Consider the following 12,788-nt stretch of genomic DNA (forward strand, 5'->3'; position numbering starts at 1 on the left):
GGTCTCAGCTTTTATGTGAGCTATTTGGTGTACGCGATTTGGGTTTGGAGAAAAAACGGTTTAGCAGGCTATTTTTAGGGAGCATATTGGTTGCGATTTTGGTCTCTATTGTAGCATGAAGAATCAAGGGAAACTATATGTTCAGCAAGCAAAGTGTTGGAGATTGTCACTTTGGATATCTTCGTAAAAAATGGATGGAGAAGCAATAATAGACTTTACTTTTGATTTATTCCCTTCATATACGTACATATTTTTCTTTTTTCATAACTTTTGAGCTGAGAATGTTGTAAAACTCGTAAAACGGCTATGTGAAGCCTGAAACATTTCCTTTTTAAAAAAAGTAGAAGAGGTCGTTGGACGCTGACGTCCAGACGATGACGAGAAAACAAAGTTCTTCTCTCAAACAAAATTTGAAAATGACGAGAGAGGAAGGGGTAAGTGGAGTTGAAACTGACACCGTGAATAACGACCGGATCATCAGCAGAGAAAAAGCTCGGTGCGCGGCTACCCAAAGTGGAGGCCGAACCACCGGATGCGCCCGCTCAGCCCGGCCGGGGTCCAGCGATGCCGCGGCGCGCTGCGCTTGCTTGTAGGATTCTCGCCAACTCTACGCGACGCCTACAGGTATGCGGGGCCCAAAGCGTTCCGAAGCAGCTTTCTTTCCTGGCGCCGTTGAAACTAGCCTAAAGTTAAGCAAGAAAAGTTTGCCTATATCTTTCTTTTTTTTCTTAAAAAATTACGAAAAACTGTTGTCAAAGAGTGGACGGTATTTTTGTTTGTTACTTTACTGATTCGGGCTATTTTTAACATGGGGGAATATGCTAAAGCAGCTCAATGATTTAGTATGAGATATATTGGCAGGGAACCATAATTGGACAGCCTGTGTAAGGTGGCAGCTATGTGAAAGATGCCTCTGAATTTCTAATCAGAGGCAATAAAAGCAAAAAAAATTTGGGGGAACTTAAATTAACTTCGAGGAATACCGCCCCATGAAAGAAAAGCCAAAGTTTTCTAGCCAAGAAAGAAAAGCCAAAGTTAGCAATATCAAAGCATATTAGTTAATTTCAAGAGTACCGTCCACAGCTCACACGGGCACTTTGCGCGCGTCTCTGAAATCTAGAGTTGGCCACATAGATACTGACGCGTTTAGATTAAATTAAAATTGAAGAAGTGCTCTATTCATTTTCCCCACTTGAAACAAAAAAAACTGAAAAAATATTCTGATCCATGCATCATTGACTAAAAAGGCACAAATTTTGAAGATCAAAATGGCTAATCAGTCTCTATTATTAAACTTAAGCAGCACTATGTACAGTTCACATGAACACTCTGATTATCTATCAATATCTAGATCAACAAAAGAACGAAGAGCACATGCTTTCTAATGTCTAAATCGATCAAAAAAACCAGCGCTCGATCGAGCGCCGTATCCTCACGAGCTCTCGATGCCGGCGGCCGGCCGGAGCAGGTCGTACTTGGCCCAGACGGCGTCGAGCGGGCACGGCCGCCCGGCGTCCAGCCGGTCCCAGGGCTTCCCCTTGCCGCTCCAGTGCAGCAGGCTAACGGCGCCGGCGTGGAGCCCCCGGCAGAGCCCACGGTAGTTGTCGCCACCGAGGCCGTGCTGGTTCCACCGGTGGTCCACCGACGCGATGCGGCCGGCGAACACTAGCAGGAACGGCGGCAGCGAGCCCAGCTCGTAGATGCGCACCCGCTTCTGGAGCTCCATCCACTCCTCGATCTGCGCGGTGTACCCCGCGCGGCGCCACCGCGCGAGGTCGAGCACCATGACGCCCGTGTTGAAGTAGCAGGCGCGGCGGCCGGCGAAGGTGGAGGAGAGCGCGGGAGACGCCCAGAACCCCGGCGTGAAGTAGGCGGTGAAGTTTGCGCCGCAGTATTCGGGCGCCGCCACGGCCGTCTCCTCCCCCGGGAGCGGCGTCGCGGCGAGGGACGCGATGTCGTCGGTGAGCACGATGTCGGAGTCGAGGTAGACGACGCGGCGCACGCAGGGCGGCAGCGTGGAGGCGAGGTAGGACCGCGCGTAGTTGAGCGGGCGGTCGAGCGCGCCGCGGATGGAGGTGGAGATGAGCCCCGCCACGCGGGCCTCGTCGGCGAACGGGTACACCCGGAACGCCAGCGACGGGAACGACGCGCGCACCGTGGCCCTCAGCTCCTCCGCCGTCGCCTTCGTGGCCGTCGCGGAGGCGATGAAGTGGAAGTAGATGGACTCCGGGCAGGAGGCGTGGCGAAGCACGGAGAGCACGGCCGCCATGGTGCCCCGGAGGTACGACGCGTCCAGCGTCATGGCCACGTGCACCGCGGCGTGCGGCGAGCACGCCGCGTCCGCGTTCGACGGCGGGAGCGGCGGGGGGCACTGCGCCGCCGCCGAGTTGGTGAAGTGCGGCGCCTCGCGGTACCTCGGCACGGCGGCGGCCGTGGCGCCGACGGCGCAGAGGAGCAGCAGGAGCGGAGGAGAAGGCGACATCTCGGCGAAGCGTGTGTGTGTGGGTTGCCCTGTGGGAGGCTGAGTCCGTGTGAGCGCGCCCCCGTGTTTATATACGGGTGAGAAGTGAGAACGCGTGGAGGTGTCAAACCTGGGTCAAAGGCTTGCGGGGCTACGACTGACTGGCTGGCTGGCGGAGACCGGTCTCAATGTAGAGTTTTATTATATTGTTACCGAGACTGGTAACTAACTATAATTGTTATAATTGTTGAGTGTTATGGGATGAAACTCTTCTCATATATGATGAAATTCATCCTTCTCTCTTCTCGTAAAGATTTTGCCATATCAACAAAATTGCTGATGTGGCATGAAATTTAATACATATGAAACTCTTCGCGAAACTTCCACCGAAACTTGCGTGAGCAAAGCGTGTTCGAAGTTGATTTGAACGTGTCAAGGGAGAAGAATGCGATGTGATTAACGTGTAGCGGTAGTAGTTATTAAATATTGGGGTAATCTTTCCAAAGTTACAGCTAGTTTGCGTGTGGCGTGACGGTGAGGTTGCATTGGGCGACTTGTAGGCACTGCTAGCGCGTGAAAATAATTGCAAGTGTGGTAAATAAAGCGAATCTTGAGTGATTTTGTTAGCTGAAGGCTTCCACTTGTTTATCACATGGGGTCTTTCTGTTTGTTTGGGTGAGGTAAATAGGTAGGGTGGGCAGTGCGCTTTATTGGAACAGAGATTACGGAGATTGGGGGAAAATGATTGATGGTACTGTGCCACACTGCCACTACGTTCTTTTAATGATGTGTATATATGTAAGTTGGCTATCAAAATCATCTTAAAGCTCAAGCTCAGCGGATTGGGATTAACATAGTGGAGGATCCATGATATACTCCTATCCATTAGAATTGCGTGGCCCTCGTTGGGTGACATGGTGAGCCAAAATTATTTGATTAATTTATTTCGGGGGGGGAAACAATGCTAGGGGGTGTTTGGTCAGCACAGTACGCCACAAGCATTTGCAACAGTTTTTGTGAGACGTGAATTTTGCCCATCATAGGTTGTGGCGCCGCCGCACTTTGGCACGGTATTCCATGACTGGGAACCAAGCAGCCTACTAATACTTAGTCTGTGGTATTCTTTGAGCCAATGTCTTAGTAGTTAGGGTCGCAAAAATCGTGCTTTATTTACCTTTTTCTAATCTTTATAGCTCGTGGATTGCAACATAAACACGATTGTAGCGAAAGCAGAGCGTTAAGGCCAGTCTTAACGGGGAGTTTCATATCATTAAATTCAATGCCACCTCAGTAAAATTACTAACTTGGCAAAGTAATTAATAGAGGAAGTTTCATCACATGAGAGACAAATTTCATCCCCATAACACTCATTTGGCACAGTTATCTAGTTTTCAATCTAGATAACTGTACAATAAAACTGTGCACCGAGACTTGCCTAAAAAGACATCGAGACCATCCAATCAAGCAGTTAGTGTGGCAAAAAAACGTGCTTTATTTACCTTTTATCTTTTATTAGATTGCAACGTAGCATGACCATAGTGAAACCCGGCACTAAAAGGACATCGAAGCCATCAAACTTGTGATTATATTTTGAATAATCCGCCGCCGATTTCCTGAACTTGTACTCACACACATGTGATGCCCACTTCGCTGAAATTGCTCAAAGGAGTCAGGCATCTCTGACTCTGTCGTCGTGCACAGCTGGATTTAAATGGCGTCTTGTTTTTTTAATAATGGCGCCTTGTTTTTGTCGGCAAGGAGATACTACCTCCATCCTAAAAAAAAAAAGCAACTCTTCCTTCCCCAAAAAATTAACTAATTTTAAATTTAATTAAATTTATACAAAATAGTACTAACATTTATAGCATAAAATAAATATCAATAGATTCATTGTATAATATATTTTCATACTAAATCTATTTGAAGATGTGAATGTTAATATTTTTTATAAATTTAGTTAAACTCGAAACTGCTTGACTCCTCAAAACGCGAGAGTTGATTTTTTTGGACGGGAGTATACGATTGTTCGTTCCTTCACCGCAGCTGCAGGAAGCAGGTGGGGTCCCCGTGGCTCCTGTGGGCCCTCCGAAGAACGTGAACGTGGTAGCATGCCGCCCGACGAGGCATCTTGCATTCCTGCTCCAGCTCGGCACCTCACTGCGCTCGCTTCGATCTCGGTGCTCCGCGCACGCTCGATGAGATGCGATCGCAGGGGTGGAGCACCGAGCACAGGCTGCCCTGCGCCCCTGCCCCTGCGAGACTGGAACCGCGAGGGCCTTTTCGAGGTCCACGCGCGAGGCGAATCGAGTGGGTGGCGATCTCAAAAATCAGCTTCGGATCGGGGGAATGCAGAGCGGAGCTCGCGGCGTTTTCCGATGCCAGCGAGTGCGCCGCCCCAAAACTTCCATTTGCTACCCTCCCCTGCGAAAATTGGCAAGGAGAATCACTGGCGAGTGTCGGTGTGCCCGCTGTCCAATAGTACTACCACTGCTACAATTCAAGTATGATCTTCTCTTTTATCATTTGAATTCAAAGGTGAACCTATGAGCACATGGAGGCAGTCGGTTCCAGCAGGGGACACCACTGCCCTCTACATTCCATAGGGAACAAAGCATGGGCCACCGCATATCCTATAGTTTTCGACGTGTTTACACTTTACGCTGAAATAGTAGTTCTAAACAAGGGACACCACATATCCCTACAGCTTTCAATGTGTGTATACACTGAAATAGTTCTAAACAAGGGACCCCGCATAGCCTATAGCTTTCCATGTGTTTACACTGGAATGGTTCAAAACAAGGGACGCCACATGTATATCTTAGCTCCAGAAGCATTGTAATATTTGACAATTGACACTGCTGGAAAATGAATCGCTATGGCCTACCCAAAGGGGCAATGTGATCAATTGCAAAATTGCGATAAAAGTGTGCCTGTCAAGGTTAGTGAACGGAGTTTACAGTTAGAGATCACGAAGGAAAGTTAGAACCCTCACGCTAATGCGGCAATATTTACCTAGTCAATCTGCATGTATGGCATATCAGAATTCAGAAGCATCCATCACTCGTCATTGGCCACCTAGGCATCAAGTAACACCGATCAGACTGATTGGGCTGGACAGGTCACAGGGAGATGCACCGACATACACCATGGCACCATGCAGCAGAGCTGGAGGAGACGGGATGTGCTGAGCTGAGCCTGAGAGACAGCACATGAGCAGCATCTTCAGTTATTGTGAAGCTACAGAGTAGAAGGAAGCAGCAGGCCCTTGGAAAACCCTACAGATCTCACGCTATAAGGGGGTGTTTGATACCTCATGCTAAACTTTAGCACCGGTCACATTAGATGTTTGGATACTAATTAAGAGTATTAAAAATAGTCTAATTACAAAATTAATTGCACAGATGGAGTCTAATTTGCGAGACGAATCTATTAAGTCTAATTAGTCCGTGATTTGACAATGTGGTGCTATAGTAACCATGTGCTAATGATGGATTAATTAGTCTTAATAGATTCGTCTCGCGAATTAGACTCCATCTGTGCAATTAGTTTTGTAATTAGCTCATGTTTAGTCCTAATTAGCATCCGAACATCCGATGTGACCCTGCTAAAGTTTAACGTATCGTATCCAAACACTCCTAAAAAGGACGAAAATATCCTAGTAAAATGCATTAAGCAGGATGCAGGGGCATTTTCACGTGTAGGAACAGTACGCCCTGCACGTAGGGAGGGTCAATGCAAACTTTCAGATGCAGCAAGTCAATAATTCCGTATCTCTGTTGCCACTTAAAAATCCACTGTACCTGTAATGATTCTCCAAGTGAAAAAAAAGAGAGGAAAGAAGCGAAAAGAAAATGAAGTCAAATGTTCCTTGTGATCATCAGTAAAAAAATGAAATCAAAATCTCTAAAATTGTGGGATACTATGTACGATCAGAGTACCTAACACGGACCTTTTAAGTAATCGATCGAGGTGCCGCATTGTTCGAGCCTCTCTTGTTCGGAAATGGTAATTATACTTGTGAGGGCGTGCTGTGCCTTAGTAAAGAATGTGGCAGCAGCAGCAGTAGCACCTGATCAGCTGATCTGTTATTCATGTTCAAAATATTCGATTTGAATTCCTTTCTGACATTTGTCGATTCAGCAGGATACGATCTTTAGCTCAGTGCAAGGTACTAGATCTTGAGAACGTATTTTACATTTTTTTACGAGGCGTGTATTTTTCGAGACAATTCTTGAGCCAGCGATAAAACATTTAACGAGACAGGAAAAATACCTCATGTTTACAAAAAAAATAATACAACTAAACTAAAATGAAAAAGGGTTCTAGTAGCATAATGCTAGCACGGGGAGTGTTTGTTTGGTCTACTGGCAATGGTCTTAGTTCGGCTCAACGTGAGAAGTGAGAACGCAAGCAGATAGATGCTCGGCTATTCGGCTCGATACATTTCCATCCCATGTGCTCTGTTCCGCGCTCACTCACGAACGTAACATAACAGGGGCAATGCCAAACTGCCAACGGGTTCGTCAGCCGCGTGGCAGTGGCGCGCCAAACTTCCATGTGATCGTGCCGTGCTCGCGTCGCGATCCCACAGCGTTGTCTCCCCCACGGCTGCTAGCCTAGCCTGCTAGCATTCCATTTCCTGCTGCGCCAGCGAGGGCGACGACAAGTGTGACCGACTGACGAAGGGCAACTTCGAACAGGACTTTGACGAGAAGGTCAGCCGGTCTCAGACGGGTAAACCGGCTGTCAACTTTTAGGCAGCAGCGGTTAGGTGCAAACCCCACAGCCGCCCTGCAGATTATCCATCCACTGCACGCACGAACTCTACTGGGACTCTAGAACACGAGACGCGCAAGAAAACGACCGTCGAATTCCGGAGCCAGCCGCCGTTCAGCAGGTCGTCGCAGGGTTACAGGCTTACAGCTAGCGCTGTGGACTACGACCAACGCACCCATCAACACCGCTCAAAAGCTGTTGTTGTAGAGCATTGTAACAGCAGTTGACAAGCGCGACTCATCAACCACCAGATTGGCATTGCATGCCGTCAGACTGACTGCCACGCCATAGACACGACGAGCCGACGACCGTGTGGCCAGCGGCCTTGGTTCTGGGTTGAAAGAATCGGCTACGGCTCCGGACTTCCAGAGGCAGCAGCGGGTACCGCAGCACCAGCGGCATCTCTCCGATCCGGTCGTCCACGTCTCCGCGACGGTGGCCTCGGATTGCAGGCGGTCGCAGGCTCGCAGCAGCAGTCAGGCGGAAGCGGTGGCGGCTCCACTAATCATTCGCCCACCCCACTTCCGGCCTCTGCGCTGCATTCCGCTCCGGGCCTTTGGCTTTCCATGAAGCTTCTTCCTCGATCTCCTTTTCCGTTCCGTTCCGCCGCAACTTGGCCGATCCAGTCCCAATCCCCATCGCCATCTCATCCGGCTCCGCCGATCGGCCTCGCTTTTCTCGACAGGTGCGCTGTCCGGAAGTGCAAACGCGGCGGGGCTTTTCGACGGCGGAAAGGCGGGTCGATCCGGCAAGTCGCCACAGCGCGTCCTGTCGGGTTGACGGCCCCGGTTGCGATACGGTCATATCATATATGGATAGCGCATATTTTCTCGGCTCGGGCAGCAAGGTCAGCGCAACTGACCAAACATTGAACAGCACCAAAGGGCTTGCTTGCTCTGTGGCTTTTGTCGAGCCCCTCATGGTTCACTATCCATCCCGTTTTGGGTCCCTGGACCATCGCCCAATTCCAACTGCATTTTCGATCTCGTCCAGTTGGTGGATCCGCGCAAGTTGAAGGCAACAAGCGAACAGCACATGGTTCATCTCTTTCTCTGCACGTTTTCAGTGGACAAGTGTTGGAGCACTGATTCCATCCACCTGAAGCCCAGGAGGTCAAACTGGCTGGGTGCAGGGTGACTGTGTGAGTGGACCATCGTGTATTATACAAACAATTCAACAGGTCAAACCGATGGCTTAGGCAGGAAGCTCGATTCAGATTTCGGTAACAGCTGATTAGGATCCTTGCGCTGAAAAAAGCGTACTGTTTCTAGGCCAAAGAGGTTGCAGCCTCAGAAGCAGCCCGAATTGGCAGCAGGTGTCCCCATGCAGATCTTTAGAATCTGAAGTAACAGCGAGTCTATCATGGTTACACAACTTGCAAAAGAAGAGCAAACTATTATTTGCAGTTACTGCTATCAATTTTCGATCCTTAAAAACCATATATTTCATTGACACTTAGCACTCCAGAAGGCCAGTTCTGCCTGTTATTATGCAGTCTGTTCCTCTAGTTCTAGGCATTGCAGTCTGTAGCTCCTAAACCTGTTCACCTTTAAGACCAGTAAGATGGTGTGTTTTAAGTATGGACTGTCAATTGATGAAAATGAGCGAGTCATGTATAATCAGGTTCAGATACACTGATTCTAATATATTCTGTATCGTGCCATCCTTCTGAAATGGGTAAAGAATACAGAGGCAACTGGGAGATGACTTCCCAGCTACAATTATACAAAACATCATTCACTACAAGAAAGCATCAAATCTGGGCAGTAATGATCCTGTCACGTATATTAAACATCTGATTCTCGTAGCTACGCACTAAATAGTTATAATTATTATATGATTATGGAATCAAAGTATGGCTCAACTCAAGAAATTTAAACCTCTTTCCAAGTTGCACAAAAGATTATCGAGGCTATTATTTGTGGAATAAATATGTGCGGCTTATAGATTCATTGCTAAACATGAACAATTGATGGAAATACGAGAGTTCAGACACACAAAACACTATTTCTCATATATTCTGTCTGGTGCTATCCATGTCCAGTCTAAATGGGTACAGATTACAAATGCAATGCGGGGAGATGACTTCCAAACAATTGTACATCACGTTCACCTCCAAAAATCATCAAAACTAAGCAATAATAATTGCACCAGGTTCCTCCTAATACTATATAGGGTGTAGTAAAACGTTAATACGTATCTAGAGCTAAATACATATTCTATGGACACTTCATGCAAATACACGAATAACTTACGCAACATTCAGCACCAAGCTATAATACAGATTCAACACTGATATAAGACAATTCTTAAGTCCATCACAATGTAAAGTTGTCAAAGACATGCTTGCATCCCCTAGAATTCCAACCATGATGAGCAGGGCCTCCAGGTGGATGTTGTCGACAGCTTCAAAATGCAAGGAGGCTTGCAATCACTAAAACTCCAACTGTGAGGAGCAGGGCCTTCAGGTAGATGTCTGCCTGCTGCTGTTGCCCCAATGGTGCTTGCCTGTGGACGCCATGGGTGTGTCCCATATGCCCACCATGGAAGCCATGCCCATGGCCGTACCCATAGTGGAACCCAGGAGGCTGCGCATAAGCAGCAGCATCTGGAAATCCATGGACTTGGAAGCTAAGCATAGGGAACAGGCCCCCAAAAGCAGCCGAGAATGCATAGTTCCCCCACCGTGCATTCGCCAATGGGACTCCTGTGCCCATGAACCATGGGTTCCCATTGGCATTGGGGAAGTTGTTGTTGTTGTTGTTAGTATCAGCCTGTGGGGCTGTGGCAGGCCTCTGGCCAGTCGGGCGGTGAGGAATGTCAGATTCAGGCATGTTCTTTGATCTTGGGTCAACACGGTCCTTGCCTCGTCCATAAAGGGGAACAAGCTTGTCTTCCTCGACAAGGGCCTTGCACACCGGGCACTCTGGTGAGTGTGCATGGATGTGCAACCACCGGTAAAGGCATGGCCAGCAGAAGAGATGGCCGCAAAGCGTCACTATTGGCTCTTGTGGCAGCTCAAAGCATATGTTGCACTCAAAACTCCCCCCAGCTGCGTCGCCGCTGCTGCCAGCACTCGTTGATTCACCAACATTTGCTGACATCTTGCTTATAGTCGGAACGAATTAAGCTGCAATTCCCAAGGATTACAGGATGAAGAACATGGCTACCAATAAAATTCATAAAAATGACTGAAGATATTAATCCTAGTACAACCAACAAGTAAGAAATTATTACACATAACTACAAACAGCACCCCATTTTTCTACTTAGCACAGTGAAAGCCACCAAAAGGGCCCATGTTTAGTGGAAGGGTAAATTTCTCATGGTCCTAAGTAGAATTAAGCCACAGACCCATAAGTATAGCAGCAACAAAGATTGCCCAAATAGTTATGATATAGACGACATATCAATTACCATGATCAGAAACTCTCCCGAAATCTAAAGATGTATTTCTGACACGAGATCATCTTCTAGATGCGCAACCTGACGAATTCAAAATGGTTCTAACCGATCCTAAACAGGGCTTGTGTTTAAAGGGGGGAAAATCGAACTCCCACGAGATTGGTATGAACCTTCACGCAAAACTCTGAAGAACATGGAATTACAACCAGGAGCCAATCGAATTCCATCTCGACCGCCCGCCCAGGCCAAAATTCGTCAACCTTTTCGGAGCAGATTCCAACCTCTTCTCCGAGGGAAATCCCAATTCTCCCCCCTCCAATATCACTGACCTACGCCAATAGATCAATCAAACTAGCAACCAAACCGCGGCCCCATGCTTGACCCACCCCAAATCGCCACGAATCCCAACCCCCCAAATCGAGAGCATCCATAAGACCTAGCGGCAGAATCCGCCCATCGAATCAGAGCCACGAACACCACATCCACAAATCAGGAGCGCCGCAACCTAAGCCCTAAATCACGGAGGAATCCGGCGCGGAATCCGATGGGGGAGCACCATTACCTGCGAGCGAAGGGGAGGGAGGGGGCGACGGACTCGGAGAAATTCCTTCCACTCGACGGCGCGGCGACCGACGGGGGAGACGAGGCGAATAAACTACACGGTGGTGGCTGATGACCTGCCCCGCGGGCAGCATAAAATTAGGGGAGGGCGCGGGGCCCACGCGTAAGATCCTAGAATCTGGGTAGTTTCGGTCGGGACGGGTAGCGGCGTAGCGCTGCTGATTGGTGAGGTGGGGCGTTTGCTCTGAAGGGATACGGAAACTTCCCCGCAGCTGCTGCGAGTTAGCAGACTGTGCCGTGCGTAGGCGGTCACGCAAGGAACCATCACGTCGCGACGCTGCCGTCAGTTTGCAGCGTTTCCACTTGACCCGCAAACAAAGCGCGTAGTAGACTGTTAAGTGCTTTTGTTTAAGACATCTCAGCAAGTAGATTGTCCCTAGTCATTCTTATCTGATGCTTCTAGTTGCAGAGGAATGTGAGATCATCTAGGTGTTGTTGGCTTGCAACCAATCGTCAGTCTGTGATGTTCTAGACTGCACTAGGCTGATCGACTCGAAAGGTTTATCAGAAATTAGGCTTTGCAGTACTCTGTTGCTTGAGGTGCCGGGCCAATCCGCAGGTTGATGGAGTACGTTCAACTGAGCAAACTGGGTTCGGCGCCGCCGCATAAGTCTGGCCATGTTAGGAACCCATCGAAATGAAAGAAAATAATTAGTTCAATAGCACACTGATTAAAAAAGAACATATAGGAATAAGATAAAGTGCATGATGAACTAGAGTGTCAATATGAAAGGGAAACCGACGATCTCGCTACTGTTATTGATAATCCAATAGTAATATATACGAGCAACATTGTCATGAAAATATTTGCAAAAAAAAAGTTGTCGCGAAAAAATAAAATAAAAACCATTGTTAGGCTGCTGTAAATACGAGAAGTGCTTACCTTTCTGCAATCGATCCATCAGGAAGAAGGACCATGCACCTTGATGTAGTGTGCTGCGAGATGATGATGTGCATCATGAGCTGCAAAGTGGAGTGAAGACTTGTTTTGAATTTTACATCAGTATCAAGTAAGCACTCTGGCAGAAAAGAATGGGTAAAATAAGAGTCGCTCAATCGATCTTCAAGAATGCTAGTTAAAGTTACCCTTTTCTGCTTAAATAGAAAGCACTACCACTAAACAAAATAGAAAATACTATAGCAACTTCTTTAAAGCTAAAAACGAAAAGGTTAATTTTTTTTTACTAACCACGATGGATTCCTGACGCCCCGCGTTCCCATCACCATAATTAGATACTCCCATTGCCCACGATGAAACCAAACAACGATTGAGAACTCAGTGGAGAATGAAACATTCCAAACTAAATGGATCACAGCATCTTCATCTGTGATTAGAATTCCATACCCATGGCCTTTCTTCTTCCCTTGCTTCCTGTAGATCTTTTTGAGTTCGTATCACCCTACTTATTCAGTGTTTGGTCCAGGAGTAGCGCTAACAGTTCTGCCTTTCAATGTGAGGACTGACTGACCGCAGCTGTTCCTATAGATGGTTGTTCAAATGGTAATGAATGAAAACGATTTGATG

At 47.7% G+C, this 12,788-nt stretch overlaps 2 protein-coding genes across 2 annotated transcripts; both read right to left on the minus strand.

The window, feature by feature from the left end:
- Positions 1-1,254: 1,254 nt before the first annotated feature.
- On the minus strand, positions 1,255-2,506 carry LOC101756237 (probable galacturonosyltransferase-like 1). The gene has a single exon (XM_012842562.1). It carries the CDS (start codon positions 2,480-2,482, stop codon positions 1,433-1,435), a length of 1,050 nt encoding a protein of 349 aa, XP_012698016.1. The 5' UTR covers positions 2,483-2,506; the 3' UTR covers positions 1,255-1,432.
- A 6,718-nt stretch (positions 2,507-9,224) lies between these two features.
- LOC101761597 (E3 ubiquitin-protein ligase RNF185) lies at positions 9,225-11,361 on the minus strand. Its single transcript, XM_004982127.3, has 2 exons — positions 11,205-11,361; positions 9,225-10,367 (listed from the first exon to the last, which is right to left on the minus strand). The coding sequence occupies exon 2, from the start codon at positions 10,339-10,341 to the stop codon at positions 9,646-9,648; it is 696 nt and encodes a 231-aa protein (XP_004982184.1). The 5' UTR covers positions 10,342-10,367; positions 11,205-11,361; the 3' UTR covers positions 9,225-9,645.
- Between the last annotated feature and the right edge of the window lie 1,427 nt (positions 11,362-12,788).

Source organism: Setaria italica, chromosome IX, assembly GCF_000263155.2.
Source record: "Setaria italica strain Yugu1 chromosome IX, Setaria_italica_v2.0, whole genome shotgun sequence".
Taxonomy (NCBI): domain Eukaryota; kingdom Viridiplantae; phylum Streptophyta; class Magnoliopsida; order Poales; family Poaceae; genus Setaria; species Setaria italica.

Bases quoted from the DNA above. Each gene is read 5' to 3' on its own strand.
- LOC101756237 (XM_012842562.1), bottom strand. From the start codon at position 2,482: ATGTCGCCTTCTCCTCCGCTCCTGCTGCTCCTCTGCGCCGTCGGCGCC.
- LOC101761597 (XM_004982127.3), bottom strand. From the start codon at position 10,341: ATGTCAGCAAATGTTGGTGAATCAACGAGTGCTGGCAGCAGCGGCGAC.